This window comes from Salmo trutta, chromosome 14, assembly GCF_901001165.1.
Source record: "Salmo trutta chromosome 14, fSalTru1.1, whole genome shotgun sequence".
Lineage (NCBI taxonomy): Eukaryota > Metazoa > Chordata > Actinopteri > Salmoniformes > Salmonidae > Salmo > Salmo trutta.
In genome coordinates this window covers 74,109,229-74,126,434 of record NC_042970.1, presented here as the reverse complement: position 1 = coordinate 74,126,434, position 17,206 = coordinate 74,109,229, and the positions used below count along the sequence as shown (strand labels likewise).

The 17,206-nt window shown below is 47.4% G+C and overlaps 1 protein-coding gene across 3 annotated transcripts in view; it reads left to right on the top strand.

Annotated features, from left to right (window-relative positions):
• LOC115147375 (microtubule-associated serine/threonine-protein kinase 1) overlaps window positions 1-17,206 on the top strand; it is a 95,636-nt gene that overhangs the window by 48,455 nt on the left and 29,975 nt on the right. For 2 of the 3 annotated variants that reach the window (XM_029689594.1, XM_029689595.1), the window contains 5 exons: window positions 4,470-4,558; window positions 5,087-5,162; window positions 6,101-6,173; window positions 15,712-15,872; window positions 16,969-17,044. In XM_029689594.1, coding sequence (XP_029545454.1) covers window positions 4,470-4,558; window positions 5,087-5,162; window positions 6,101-6,173; window positions 15,712-15,872; window positions 16,969-17,044 — 475 coding nt within the window. Of the gene's footprint in view, window positions 1-4,469; window positions 4,559-5,081; window positions 5,163-5,710; window positions 5,882-6,100; window positions 6,174-15,711; window positions 15,873-16,968; window positions 17,045-17,206 lie in introns of those variants that run through there. The other variant, XM_029689596.1, reaches the window with a different exon arrangement.

The window sequence follows — 17,206 nt, the reverse complement described above, 5'->3', positions numbered from 1 at the left end:
TTGATGTCTAGAAATTACAGATCACACAAGACAGGCAACACTACTGACTGATTGTTAACACTACTGTCAACTACTGACTGACTCATTGTTAACACTACTGTCAGCTACTGATTGACTGACTGACTGTCTGACTGTTAACACTACTGTCAACTACTGACTGACTATCAAACTGACTGATTGACTGCCACCGGCTGACTGACTGAACTGGCTGACTGCCTGCCTGCTACTGGCTGAGCCTGACATCTGGATTAAATGGATTATGATACAGTAGATTAAAACGCTTTATATGACAGATTATGATGTTTTATGAAACTGCCCACACACCAGATTATTTGATGTTTCATCTGCATGTTTTAGTATAATGTGATGTCATAGAAGTTCAAGGGTCATGTATTGAGATGGGATGTGGGTCAAATGTCATAAAGTCAGAGTGCAAAGTATAAGGTAAGTTCTAGACCTGGTGTTCCCTTAGATTGTAAACTGTCATGGTCAAAACATATAGGTTCAATAGTTGTAAAGATGGGGAGAGGTCTGTCCGTAATAAAGAGATGCTCTGCTTTTTTGACGCCACACTCCAAAATGCAAGTCCTGCAGGCTCTAGTTTTATCTTATCTTGATTGTTGTCCAGTCGTGGTCGAGTGCTGCAAGGAAAGACCTAGTTATGCTGCAGCTGGCCCAGAACAGAGCGGCACGTCTTGCTCTTCATTGTAATCAGAGGGCTAATATTAATACTATGCATGCCAGTCTCTCTTGGCTAAGAGTTGAGGAGAGACTGACTACATCACTTCTTCTTTTTATAAGAAACATTAATGTTTTGAAAATTCCAAATAGTTTGCATAGTTAATTTACACACAGCTCTGACACACACTTACCCCACAAGACATGCCACCAGGGGTCTTTTCACAGTCCACAAATTCAAGAAAGTGTACAGTATTATATAGAGCCATTATTGCAAAGAACTCATATTGCTTAAATGAACAGCAAACCTGGTTTTTAAAAAAACAGATAAAGCAACACCTCACAGCACAACTCCCCTAGACTATGTGTGCTGTTTTTACATGTAGTTCTGCCCTTGGCCTGTTCTGGTCTATTAATGTTCTGTATTATGTCATGTTCTGTGTGGACCCCAGGAAGAGTAGTTGCTGTTTCGTTACACCTAATGGGGATCCTATTAAAGAAAGGAATAACAATGACCTGTTATTGTAACTACAGTATTGTTACAGTAAGGAAGGGGCTGGACGCTGTTTGTGTATCAATGGGACTTGTAGAATTGGGAAACCAGCTCGAGATGTTTTCACCGCTCACATGAGTAGTATATTGTGTGACTCTTTTGTGTTGCTATAGTAACCGGGTACACCCAGCCTCCCCTCACCCCCCTCTCTCTTACTGCTTCGTGGTCGGGTCATTACAGAACAAAGCAAGAAAGAATGTATTCCTCATTTATTTACCTGGTTAAATAAATGAATGATTGAATTCAATTCTGACAGATGTAGCTAACGCTGTCTAGAGATGTGTCTAGTCTGGAGACTGTGCATTAAGGATAAACCAAACTGAACGCGATCATGCTGAAAATGTTTGTCCACCTCAGTCAACAAGGTGAACAGAAATGCCATATGATATGCTATCAAAACCTTTATGTTGTGTGATATAGGAAGGACACTGCTCTTGATTTATGGTGGTCTTGGGATAAAGCCAGCAGCATACACACACACATAAACATACACACACACACATACACACACACACACACACACACACACTATCTAAACCAGATGGAGAGCGGCTGAGCCCACACTACATGACCATAACCGTGACTGAGAGATTTACCCTGTCACTCAGCAACACCAGAGAGGAGAGAGAAAACACACACACTTGTCTTCTTTTCCTTTCCATTTCTCTCTTTCACCCCTGCCTCTCTATATTCATCCCCCTCTTTCCCATGTTTCCTTCAATTTTTCATTTGTCAGCTCTATCGCAGATCTTTTTCCATCAGACTAAAGTCATGAGAAACGTTATGAAAGACACAGCATGTCATCGCCTGAACATAGTTCCAGTTAGGTCTGTGGATGACTCATCACTTGAATTCATTCTCAGGCTAAACGTCTAATGTAGTGGAACTGAACTCTGAAGAAATAAAACTACTTATCTCTCTATTCTTCTCCTTCACTCATTATTCTCAACCCTGGTAGTCTCTCTTTCTCCTTTCTCTCTCACTTGTTCTCACACACTCAATTTCTTTGTCACACATACTCCCCCTCTCTACCCCCTCCTCTCCTCCCCATCCCGCCACTTCTCTCTATCTCTATATGTGGGTTAGAGAGTTCATTTAATCAAGCCACAGGAGAGGACAGTGACATTCAGCGTTACTTAGAATCCCACTTAGAAGGACCAGTCTGAACCCATAAAGTCCCAGACAGTCCTCTAGTCTCCACTGGGCCCTCCTTCATAAAGAAACTAGATTCATCATTTTAAGATGATGACACATTTAAAGGTCATGCTTACATTGGCCAATTTAAGTACTGTGTATTCTACACTGTATTATTGATTGTGTGATAAATTGTGAAGGTTAATATACTATTAACCAACCAAATGTAAATAAACATGTAAGATGAGAAAAAGATAAAATAGAAAGATAAAGGAGATTAAGGACTGGGATGACTCTCTCTCTGTCTCAGTATTTTTGTCTGGTTCTCCTCCAGTCCTCAGAGAGTTATAGTGTAATGGTGTTAAGCCACTTCCAAAACCAAGCCTAATGCATTTCCCTTAAATATTTCACCACCCCTTCTCTCCAAATGTGTGTGTGAGTTCCTTGACAAGCCTCTCAGAGAGAGATCACTAGGTGGTTTTTGGTTTCCTTGTGTTAGCTGTTCTGACGAGGAACAAGCACATGAGAATTAAAAAAAAGAAGGGATATGGCGGTGGAGGGAGGGAGGGAGGAAGGGGGGAGGGAGGGAGGGAGGGAGGAAGGAAGGGGGGAGGAAGGGGGAGGGAGGAAGGAGGGAGGAAGGAGGGAGGGAGGGAGGAAGGGGGGAGGGAGGGAGGGAGGGAGGGAGGGAGGGAGGGGGGAGGGAGGGAGGGAGGAAGGAAGGAAGGGGGGAGGGAGTGCTTTATTTGAAATGCATCAATGCATTATGGAAATTGCTGTTTCAGACATGTACGTATACCGCTCGTGCATGTGCGAGCGTGCGTGTGTGTGTGTGGTGTACTTACCTGCTCATGCATGTATGTGTAATTTACATCCCAGCTGTATAGAGCAGCATGCTATCTGATGCAATGTGGAACAAGCATAGCCCAGGTCTTTGTCATGCTGTGTTAGCGCTGTGCAGCTCCCTACCGCTTCGCATCTGGCTGACAGCTACCCTTCAAAACCAGCACACTGGAGAGATCTGGTAGAGCAACCGAAACAGACTTGACACGCACACACACATACACACACACACACACACACACACACAGAGGAGAAAAGTGACATCATTTTTACTGGGAGTAATTTTTCGAGGCTACAGAATGCCATATTCCTTTTACTATTGTGCTATGCTGACAGTGTTGTAAGTCGTTATTCGGGAGTCATTATTAGTGGGGAATACAGTGTAGTGAGTCATCATTGGTCGACCATAGATTGAGGAAGGAGGAGAAGGAGGTCGAGGAGAAGGAGGAGAAAGGGAACAGTCTACTGTGGGTGATTTTTCAAGGCTATACCATATTTCTCTCCTATGTTGATAGTGGTGTATAATATGGAGAATAGATATTAGTGAGGGATTTCAGCCAACTACAACATAACACCATTAAGTACGGTTCCCTGACTACAGGAAGTATGGTTGTCATGGTAGAATCACACCTTTTAAAGCCCTCCTCCCGCATAACACCATCTGTGTCACACTCAGTGTGTGTGTGTCCATGTTTTTTTCTCTTGCATCAGGAGGGTTAATCCTCATTTATATGATAATCTCAACACATCATTACCTGCCCCTCTCCTTCTCTCTCGCTCTCTCTCCATCTCTCCCTCGCTCCCATCGTTATCTCGCATGAGAGGTGTCTCGTCGAAGTTGACAGTGAAGGAAATTGGAAGTCTTTGTTGCCGTGGCTCGTGGTGTGTGTGTGTGTGTGTGTGTGTGTGTGTGTGTGTGTGTTTGTGTGTTTGTGTGTGTGATCCACAAGGCTTTGTTGCTTTGGCTCTCTCCCCACGTGGTGGGCTGACTTCAATACACCATGTTTTCTGGCCCAATTTGTATGAGCATGCATACACACATTTACACACAGAAGCGCACACACACACTTACACACACACACGTGTTCAAGCTCAGAAGCACACAGCCACACACACACATGGAAGTACACACGATCACACCCGACACTCTCATAGATATTATGTTAAGAGTGGTAGATGCTGTTAGATGGTGACGTTATCACCTCTTTGACTGTGTTTCAGATAATGATGGCCTGTGTGTTTGTGGCTGTGTGTGTTCTAGTTGCCGGACCAGTAACCGGAAGAGCCTCATTCTAACCAGTACATCACCCACTCTCCCTCGACCACACTCACCTCTCCCTGGACACATAGGTAAGGCAATTGGTTATATTTAAGCATTAAGACGTGAATGGGTGTGCTTTATGGCCAATATACCACGGCTAAGGGCTTTTCTTACGCACGACACAACGCGTGCCTGGATACAACCCTTAGCCGTGGTATATTGGCCATATATCACAAACCCCCGAGGTGCCTTATTGCTATTATAAACTGGTTACCAACGTCATTAGAGCAGTAAAAATAAATGTTTTGTCATGCCCGTGGTATATGGCCTGATATACAACGGCTATCAGCTAATCAGCATTCAGGGCTCAAACCACCCAGTTTATAATAACAGTTAATACAGTATTTACAGCGATGTATAATGGGCCAGTTTGGTTCTTTGTAGCTCATTTGGTAGAGCATGGTGATTGTAAGGCCAGGGTAGTGGGTTCAATTCCCGGAACCACCCATACTTAAAATGTATGTATGCTTGACTGTAAGTTGTTCTGGATAAAAATGTCTGCTAAATATATTATATATTATAATGGCACTTCATATTTGTTCCCTCTCTCTCCACAGGAAGTAGTCCATTGGACAGTCCAAGGAACTTCTCCCCCAGTGGCCCTGCCCACTTCTCATTTGCCTCCTCTAGAAGGTAAATAGCGTTTGGAATACTCAATACATCTGCTGTTTACATATAAAGAGATTATATTATATATAAAGGGATTAAAAACCAGCTAACGCTCTTGGCAGGTCCCTTTTTATGATCCTATAATCTAATCTAGCAGCAATATCTCTAAATCAAATAATCCTACTACAACCAAAAAGCCTTTGGGTACAATGCATAAACAAACACATTGTCATACCAATACCGCCATAGTAGCAATCAACTGGCCATTCTTTTTTGAAGGAATATTTGTGGTTTTGTGGGCAGGCAGGATAGTAGAGAGGACAGACAGAGAGAGTTGCTGAAATAGCAGTAGGCTTAGACCGCTAGACCACCCTAGGCCTCAACTGACCATTTATTTAAGCAGTGACAATATTCCAGTGGCACACACACAGTGAAAGGGAATTCAGTAAGGTTATTTACACCCTTATGCTGGACAGAGACAATTTCCCCTCTTTGCACTCCCCTGTCACACGGCATGACAAAGTGTTTGTGTGTGTGTGTGTGTGTGTGTGTGTGTTTATGTGCGCGCACAGACGGATGGGCCTCTGAGTGCCAGGATGTAGCCAAAACCAACATCCATCATGACTCCAGCAGTGTCAGACAGATAGAAGGACCCACAGAGAGAGGGAGAGAGATATGTGTAGCAGGACCCCAGGGAAGCAGAGGAAAGGAAGGGATTATTGGCGCAAAAGTCAATCCAGGAGGTGTGAAAGAAATGTGAAACATTAAGCTTTCTGACTTTTTGGGCAGAAGGAACTATCTATTGTATAAATCCCTATCTGCTCTGGAACTTAGTATGACGCAATTCTTCCTGCTCTCTTCCTAACCCCCCCTCTCTCTCTCTCTCTCTCTCCCACCCTACCCCTCTCTCACTCTCTCTCTCTCTCTCCCACCCTACCCCTCTCTCCCTCTCTCTTCTGCAGGGCGGATGGTCGAAGATGGTCCCTGGCCTCTCTCCCCTCCTCTGGATATGGCACCAACACACCCAGCTCAACGGTAACTACAACTGACCCATTTTTACACAGACGGTACAATGTGTAAGAACAACAATCTCTAATGACAGTTGTCCTTATTATCATTTATTGTCCTAACTATTTATGTTGTTTCATCTGTGTCTGAAACGGACAAAAGAAAACTCAAATAAAAAGACTAAAATCATTGTAATAACTCGTCCATTTGAACACCACACTCTAGAGGTTCTTTCATATTACCAACATGACATGATCTAGCAGCATGGAGCTCTTTGGCCTTGTTATCAGAGTTACTGTTCCTTTCCTCAAGGCACTTCCATTGCTTCATGCCTTGGTCCCTGATTTGAGTAGACTTGATAGTTGAAAGCAGGACAGAGGAAAAACTATCCAGTCTTTGTCTTCATAATAACCACCATATAACTGTTAAAGGGGCAATCTGCAGTTCAAACCATAATCAGTGGAAGTAGTAATTGCAGATTGCTCCTTTAAGTCATGAGACATCTGATAGGGCGAAACGTATTTTTTATTCTAGCTCTCATTCATGCAAATTTCATTAGTGAAACTTGACATTCCATGCATGAATATGTATTTATACGCTAGAATGTATTTCCATATATTAAATGTTGCCCTGCTTGGTATGCAAGATGCCATTAGGAAACTCATGTTCTGTGGAGTTGATGTTCTACTTGTTTTGTTCTGCTCTTAAAACGATTACACACACACTAGCAGCCTTCTGGTGCCATGTGCAGGTACACACACACACACACTCGCAGACACACACACACTGGCAGACACACACACACTGGCAGACACACACACACACTGGCAGACACACACACACTGGCAGACACACACACTGGCAGACACACACACACTCACTGGCAGACACACACACACTCACTGGCAGACATACACACACACTGGCAAACACACACACACACTGGCAGACACACACACACTGGCAGACACACACACACACTGGCAGACACACACACACACACTGACAGAGACACACACACACTGGCAGACACACACACACACACACTGACAGAGACACACACACACACTGGCAGACACACACACACACTGACAGAGACACACACACACACTGGCAGACACACACACACACACACACACTGACAGACACACATACTGACAGACACACACACACACACACACACTGGCAGACACACACACACACTGACAGACACACATACTGACAGACACACACACACACACTGGCAGACACACACACACACACACACTGGCAGACACACACACACACTGGCAGACACACACACACACTGACAGACACACATACTGACAGACACACACACTGACAGACATACGCACACACACACACACACACACACTGACAGACACACACACTGACAGATGCACACACTGACAGACACACACACTGACAGACACACACTGACAAACACTGACAGACACACACACTGACAGACACAGACACACACCCTGACAGACACACTGACAAACACTGACAGACACACACACTGACAGACACACACACAGACAGACACACACCCTGACAGACACACACTGACAGACACACCCACTGACAGACACACCCACTGACAGACACACGCACAGACAGACACACACGCACGCACAGACAGACACACACTCACAGACAGACACACACTCACAGACAGACACACACTCACAGGCAGACACACACTCACTGACAGACACACACACTGACAGACACACACTCACTGACAGACACACTCACTGACAGACACACACACTGACAGACACACGCGCTGACAGACACACACTCACTGACAGACACACACACACTGACAGACACACTCACTGACAGACACGCACTCACTGACAGACACGCACGCACAGACAGACACACACTCACAGACAGACACACACTCACTCACTGACAGACAGACACACACACTGACAGACACACGCACTGACAGACACACACTCACTGACAGACACACACACACTGACAGACACACACTGACAGACACGCACTGACAGGCACACACTCACTGACAGACACACAGACAGACACACACTAACAGACACACACACTGACAGACGCGCACACTGACAGACACACACTCACTGACAGACACACTGACAGACACACACTGACAGACACACACTGACAGACACACACTGACAGGCACACACTCACTGACACACACACACCCACACTGACAGACACACAGACAGACACACACTAACAGACACACACACACTAACAGACGCACACACTGACAGACACACACACTGACAGACACACACTCACTGACAGACACACACTGACAGACACACACTGACAGACACACAGACACACTCACTGACAGACACACTCACTGACAGACACTCACTGACAGACACACACTGACAGACACGCACTCACTGACAGACACACACTGACAGACACTCACTCACTGACAGACACACACTGACAGACACACTCACTGACAGACACACACTGACAGACACACTGACAGACACACACTGACAGACACACACTCACTGACAGACACACTGACAGACACACTCACTGACAGACACACACTGACAGACACACTCACTGACAGACACACACACTGACAGACACACACACTGACAGACACACACTGACAGACACACACACTGACAGACACACACTGACAGACACACACTGACAGGCACACACTCACTGACAGATACACACACTGACAGACACACTCACTGACAGACACACACTGACAGACACACACTGACAGATGCACACACAGACAGACGCACTCACTGACAGACTCACACACTGACAGACACACACTCACTGACAGACACACAGACACACGCACACAGACACACACACACAGACACACACTGACAGACACACACTGACAGGCGCACTCACTGACAGACACACTCACTGACAGACACACACTGACAGACACACTCACTGACAGACACACACACTGACAGACACACACACAGACAGACGCACTCACTGACAGACGCACACACTGACAGACACACACTCACTGACAGACACACAGACACACACACACAGACACACACACAGACACACACTGACAGACACACACTGACAGGCGCACTCACTGACAGACACACACACTGACAGACACACTCACTGACAGACACACACTGACAGACACACTCACTGACAGACACACTCACTGACAGACACACACACTGACAGACACACACTGACAGACACACACTCTGACAGACACACACTGACAGACACACTGACAGACACACACACACACTGACACACACACTGACAGACACACTCACTGACAGACACACTCACTGACAGACACACACACTGACAGACACACACTGACAGACACACTGACAGACACACTGACAGACACACACACACACTGACAGACACACACACTGATAGACACACTTCCCCCCCACCCCTCCCACACACATACCAAAGCCTTCCCTTCTATAATTTGTGCTGTAAATCTCAGCTGAATAGTTAAAAGGTACCTTCCCGCTGATGAACATGGATCTATCCCATAATACTTCCCATGGAGAACAGAACTAAAAATAGACCAGCAGCTCAGATCAGATCGGTTGCTAAGATGTACGTTCATAACCTGATTTATCACTGTGGCTGATGACTTGGCTCAAAGAAAATGTGTGTGTGTGTGTGGAGGGGGGGGGGGGGGGGGGTGTGTATGTGGGTGTGTGTGTGGGTGTGTGTGGGAGATAATAAAGTAGAAACAGAAAGTAAACCGGTCTTAAAAACATGTTATCTCATCCTCTATCCATTGCTATCATTCAGTTAGCTAAACTGAGCGATGGAGAGAGGGATGGAGTGAGGGATGGAGTGAGAGATGGAGTGAGGGATGGGGTGAGGGATGGAGTGAGGGATGGAGTGAGAGATGGAGTGAGGGATGGGGTGAGGGATGGAGTGAGGGATGGGGTGAGGGATGGAGTGAGGGATGGAGTGAGGGATGGGGTGAGGGATGGCGTGAGGGATGGAGTGAGGGATGGAGTGAGGGATGGAGTGTGGGATGGAGTGAGGGATGGGGTGAGGGATGGAGTGAGGGATGGGGGGATACAGACAGAGATGAAAAGTGAATACAGAAAGTCAATGACGAGTGAAATGTGTGTAAGAGAGAGAGAGGGGGGGGGGGGGGAAAGAGAGACAAAAAAGACAGAGGAAAAGAACGAGAACACACCCACTCACACTCACACACCCACAAACACACCACCCACACACACCCCCACACATACCCACACACACACCCACACAAACACACCCCTACCCACCCACCCACACACACACACACACACACTACCATTAATTGCAGTTTTGCAGTGCTGTTGACAGGAGGTTCTCTCCTCCCCTGTCCCCCTCACCTGTCTCTTCTTCACCCCTCTCTCCCCTCTCCTCTCTCCACCTCCCTCCTTCTCCCACTCTCCTCTCTTCTCTCCCCCTCTCCTCTCTTCTTTCCCTCTCTTCTCTCCCTCTCCCTCACCCCCTCTCTTCTCTTCCTCTCTCCTCTCCTCTCTCCACCTTCCTCTCTTGTCTCCCCAGTCTTCTCTTCCTCCTGTACAGACGTCAGTTTTCAGACCTCCCCAGGCTCTTACACGGACCATTACTTGCTTGATTAGCTACTGCAGGGTCCGCATACACAGAGGAGATGAAAGGAGGGGATGAGGCCAGAGGAGATGAAAGGAGGGGATGAGGCCAGAGGAGATGAAAGGAGGGGATGAGGCCAGAGGAGATGAAAGGAGGGGATGAGGCCAGAGGAGATGAAAGGAGGGGATGAGGACAGAGGAGATGAAAGGAGGGGATGAGGCCAGAGGAGATGAAAGGAGGGGATGAGGACAGAGGAGATGAAAGGAGGGGATGAGGCCAGAGGAGATGAAAGGAGGGGATGAGGACAGAGGAGATGAAAGGAGGGGATGAGGCCAGAGGAGATGAAAGGAGGGGATGAGGACAGAGGAGATGAAAGGAGGGGATGAGACCAGAGGAGATGAAAGGAGGGGGTGAGGACAGAGGAGATGAAAGGAGGGGATGAGGACAGAGGAGATGAAAGGAGGGGATGAGGCCAGAGGAGATGAGAGATGAAAGGAGGGGATGAGGACAGAGGAGATGAAAGGAGGGGATGAGGACAGAGGAGATGAAAGGAGGTGAGGAGGACAGAGGAGATGAAAGGAGGGGATGAGGCCAGAGGAGATGAAAGTAGGGGATGAGGACAGAGGAGATGAAAGGAGGGGATGAGGACAGAGGAGATGAAAGGAGGTGAGGAGGACAGAGGAGATGAAAGGAGGGGATGAGGACAGAGGAGATGAAAGTAGGGGATGAGGACAGAGGAGATGAAAGGAGGTGAGGAGGACAGAGGAGATGAAAGGAGGGGATGAGGCCAGAGGAGATGAAAGTAGGGGATGAGGACAGAGGAGATGAAAGGAGGGGAGGAGGACAGAGGAGATGAAAGGAGGGGATGAGGCCAGAGGAGATGAAAGGAGGGGATGAGGACAGAGGAGATGAAAGGAGGGGATGAGGCCAGAGGAGATGAAAGGAGGGGATGAGGACAGAGGAGATGAAAGGAGGGGAGGAGGCCAGAGGAGATGAAAGGAGGTGAGGAGGACAGAGGAGATGAAAGGAGGGGATGAGGCCAGAGGAGATGAAAGTAGGGGATGAGGACAGAGGAGATGAAAGGAGGGGAGGAGGACAGAGGAGATGAAAGGAGGGGATGAGGCCAGAGGAGATGAAAGGAGGGGATGAGGACAGAGGAGATGAAAGGAGGGGATGAGGCCAGAGGAGATGAAAGGAGGGGATGAGGACAGAGGAGATGAAAGGAGGGGAGGAGGCCAGAGGAGATGAAAGGAGGGGATGAGGACAGAGGAGATGAAAGGAGGGGATGAGTACAGAGGAGATGAAAGGAGGTGAGGAGGACAGAGGAGATGAAAGGAGGGGAGGAGGACAGAGGAGATGAAAGGAGGGGATGAGGACAGAGGAGATGAAAGGAGGGGATGAGGCCAGAGGAGATTAAAGGAGGGGATGAGGACAGAGGAGATGAAAGGAGGGGATGAGGCCAGAGGAGATGAAAGGAGGGGATGAGGACAGAGGAGATGAAAGGAGGGGATGAGACCAGAGGAGATGAAAGGAGGCGGTGAGGACAGAGGAGATGAAAGGAGGGGGATGAGGACAGAGGAGATGAAAGGAGGGGATGAGGACAGAGGAGATGAAAGGAGGTGAGGAGGACAGAGGAGATGAAAGGAGGGGATGAGGACAGAGGAGATGAAAGGTGGGGATGAGGACAGAGGAGATGAAAGGAGGTGAGGAGGACAGAGGAGATGAAAGGAGGGGATGAGGCCAGAGGAGATGAAAGTAGGGGATGAGGACAGAGGAGATGAAAGGAGGGGAGGAGGACAGAGGAGATGAAAGGAGGGGATGAGGCCAGAGGAGATGAAAGGAGGGGATGAGGACAGAGGAGATGAAAGGAGGGGATGAGGCCAGAGGAGATGAAAGGAGGGGATGAGGACAGAGGAGATGAAAGGAGGGGAGGAGGCCAGAGGAGATGAAAGGAGGGGATGAGGACAGAGGAGATGAAAGGAGGGGATGAGTACAGAGGAGATGAAAGGAGGTGAGGAGGACAGAGGAGATGAAAGGAGGGGAGGAGGACAGAGGAGATGAAAGGAGGGGATGAGGACAGAGGAGATGAAAGGAGGGGATGAGGCCAGAGGAGATTAAAGGAGGGGATGAGGACAGAGGAGATGAAAGGAGGGGATGAGGCCAGAGGAGATGAAAGGAGGGGATGAGGACAGAGGAGATGAAAGGAGGGGATGAGACCAGAGGAGATGAAAGGAGGGGGTGAGGACAGAGGAGATGAAAGGAGGGGATGAGGACAGAGGAGATGAAAGGAGGGGATGAGGACAGAGGAGATGAAAGGAGGTGAGGAGGACAGAGGAGATGAAAGGAGGGGATGAGGACAGAGGAGATGAAAGGTGGGGATGAGGACAGAGGAGATGAAAGGAGGTGAGGAGGACAGAGGAGATGAAAGGAGGGGATGAGGCCAGAGGAGATGAAAGTAGGGGATGAGGACAGAGGAGATGAAAGGAGGGGAGGAGGACAGAGGAGATGAAAGGAGGGGATGAGGACAGAGGAGATGAAAGGAGGGGATGAGGACAGAGGAGATGAAAGGAGGTGAGGAGGACAGAGGAGATGAAAGGAGGGGATGAGGCCAGAGGAGATGAAAGTAGGGGATGAGGACAGAGGAGATGAAAGGAGGGGAGGAGGACAGAGGAGATGAAAGGAGGGGATGAGGACAGAGGAGATGAAAGGAGGGGATGAGGACAGAGGAGATGAATGGAGGGGAGGAGGACAGAGGAGATGAAAGGAGGGGATGAGGACAGAGGAGATGAAAGGAGGGGATGAGGACAGAGAAGATGAAAGGAGGGGAGGAGGACAGAGGAGATGAAAGGAGGGGATGAGGACAGAGGAGATGAAAGGAGGGGATGAGGACAGAGGAGATGAAAGGAGGGGAGGAGGACAGAGGAGATGAAAGGAAGGGATGAGGACAGAGGAGATGAAAGGAGGGGATGGGGACAGAGGAGATGAATGGAGGGTAGAGGAGATGAAAGAAGGTGATGAGGGCAGGGGAGATGAAAGGAGGGGAGAGGAGATGAAAGGAGGGTAGAGGAGATGAAAGGGCAGGAAGACAGAGGAGATGAAAGGAGGGCAGGAGGACAGAGAGAGACACATTTAGACCCAACTAAATCATGAGAAAACAAAATGATAATTACATGACACATTGGAAAGAATTTAGAAAAAAAACAGAGAAAACTAGAATACTATTTGGCCCTAGTACACAGTGGCAGAATACCTGACCACTGTGACTGACCCAAAATTAAGGAAATCTTTGACTATGTACAGACTCAGTGAGCATAGCCTTGTTATTGAGAAAGGCCGGCGAAGGCAGACATGGCTCTCAAGAGAAGACAGGTTATGTGCACATTGCCCACAAAATGAGGTGGAAACTGAGCTGCACTTCCTAAACTCCTGCCAAATGTATGACCATATTAGAGACACATATTTCCCTCAGATTACACAGACCCACAAATAATTCAAAAAACAAACCCAATTTTGATAAACTCCCATATCTATTAGGTGAAATAACACAGTGTGCAATCACAGCAGCAAGATTTGTGACCTGTTGCTACAAGAAAGAAAAGGCCAACCAGTGAAGAACAAACACCATTGTAAATACAACCTAAATTAATGTTTATTTATTTTCCCTTTTGTATTTGAACTATTTTCACATCATTACAACACTGTATATAGACATAATATGACATTTGAAATGACATTTGAAATGTATTTTGGAACTTTTGTGAGTGTAATGTTTACTGTACATTTTTTATTGTTAATTTCACTTGCTTTGGCAATGTAAACATGATGTTTCCCATGCTAATAAAGCCCCTTAAATTAAATTGAATTGAATTGAGAGAGAGAGAGAGAGAGAGAGAGAGGAAAAGGGAGAGAGAGAGGGAGAGAGGGGGGAGAGAGAGGGGGAGGGAGAGAGGGGGATAGGGAGAGATGGAGAGAGAGGAAGTAAGACAGAGTTAATGGAGTAAGAGAGGAGGAAAGAGAGAGAGAACCACAACAGGGGAGGACATAAAATACTTTCCCTCTATCCTGCTATCTCTCCTTCCTTGTATTCCTCCTCCAATCCACCCTACTCATCCTCTCATCTCCCTATGTGTTTAATTGATAATGTTGATGTGCATTTAGCAATTTGAAGTGGTTTGGATTGGAACCAGAAGTAGGCCAGGTTCTAATGGATTTCATGGCAAAAATCATTGTTTAACCTCTCTACACACACACACACTCACTCACTCACTCACGAACACACACCACTATCTCCCCATCCCTATGGGAGACGTGTTCATTAAAGCCCTTCATTGATCCAGCCTGTTTTTTCCTGTGGCTCTAGAACAGAAAAACACGTTTGTTTAAGAGTAGGGTCTGCTAGTGCTAAGACCCCTGAGGCTCCACTTTAGCTTGTTGTCCAGTTTTGGTTTTCAGTCTATTAGACTTGGTCTATTTTCTCTCTCTCTTCATCACACTCTTTCTCCCTCCCACTCTTTTTTCATCACATTTTTAGTTTTGTGATATTGACGTTTGTCCAGCAGCCTAGAAGCTCTGCATCTAACACATTAGCTGTACAATAAAGGCTTATTTACGCTTGAGGGCTCACTCTCTCTGCACCTCTCTTTCTCTCCATCTCTCTCTACCCCTCTCACTTCCCCACTTGCTCTCTCTCTCTCTCTCTCTCTCTCTCTCTCTCTCTCTCTCTTTGTCTCTCTCTCTTTCTTTTATGAAACACATCATGAGGTATGATTGTTTCTTGCTGTTGTTACTGTACATTGACATTTCTAATTACTCTCTACCTTCCTCCTCCTCCCGCTCCCTTTCTCCCCCTCCCACCCTCTCTCTCCTGCTCTCTCCTCATGTCTTTCCTCTCTCCCCCTCCCACCCCCTCTCTCCTGCTCTCTCCTCATGTCTTTCCTCTATCCCCCAGTCCTCCTCCTCGTCACAGGAGCGGCTGCACCAGCTGCCCTTCCAGCCCACCATGGATGAGCTGCACTTCCTGTCCAAGCACTTTGGCAGCACCGAGAGCATCACCGACGACGACGGGGGCCGCCGCTCGCCACACGTGCGCCCCCGCTCCCGCAGCCTCAGGTTAGAGGAGTCAAGGGTCAGGGAAAGGGGTGGGGATACTAGTTTCGCCCTGTGTATCTCCTCAAAGCTTTATACACAAGCTTTATACACAAAGATATGAATACAAACCCAATCTCTTAACAAACTCCTCTGCTTTACAGTTGGTCTCTCTCTCTCTGCCTCTCTCTCTGTCTCTCTCTCGCTCTCTCTCTGTCTGTCTGTATCTCTCTCTGTCTCTCTATCTCTCTCTCTCTCTTTCTGTGTCTATCTCTTTCTTTCTCTCTTTCTCTCTCTCTCTCTTTCTGTGTCTCTATCTCTTTCTTTCTCTCTTTCTCTCTCTCTCTCTCTCTCTCTCTCTCTCTCTCAGCATGCCCCTCTCTAGAGTTCCCTGTGGTCTTTATTCAAGTCAGTATCCTCCAGGCAGTCTCCAGAGTGCATGTGTTTCTCCATTAGCTTGTCCTCCTCTCTTCTGTCTCCCCAGTGATGAGTCCATGGAGACTTCTAGACCAGACTAAAATATCTGCTCCATACACAGCAGACCTGGGTTCAAAAGAATATAAATGTTCTTTCAAGAACTTTATCTGCGATTGATTAAACTTGTCTGACGCAATGGAACCAATGGAGTAGTCCCAAAAGTGAAAGCCCCACCCATCTGGCACTCCAGGAAGCTCCAAGTATTAAACACATCTCAAATACTATTTGAACCCAAGTCTTGTATTAGTACTTGGCATGGTTGCATGTAGCTTGTTCCAATGGGGTCTGACGGTCTCCTCTCTTGATGCACTGTAGAATGAAGGAGTAACTTCCTGTGTCTTTAACAATGCTCCTCCTTGATTGAGGAGTGGGGTCCTAATTAGTGCATCCATTAGAGGGAGACGGAGTGTTCAGAATTCCTGATTGGTTGATTTTAGAGAGAGACTGAAAGTGATGCTCTCTGTGATTGGCTGATTTACATAATGTACAGACAGGGGTCCACACACACACACACACACACACATGCACACACTGGGTCCTGGCTGCTGCAAATTAAGCCTGCATTCAAGTGAAACATTTAAAAATGGATTGTATATCACTCTTTCTTGTCAATCTTCCTCTCTGTCTCGTTCTCTCTCTTCAGCCCGGGGCGCTCACCGTCTTGCTATGACAACGAGATAGTAATGATGAACCATGTCTACAAGGAGCGCTTCCCCAAGGTCAGTACACACACACACACACACACACACACACACACACACACACACACACGGTCGCACGCACAACTCGTACACAGAAATGCACACACGTATGCAGGTACGCATACACACGCGCGAAGATGCGCACACACACACACACACACACACACACACACACACACA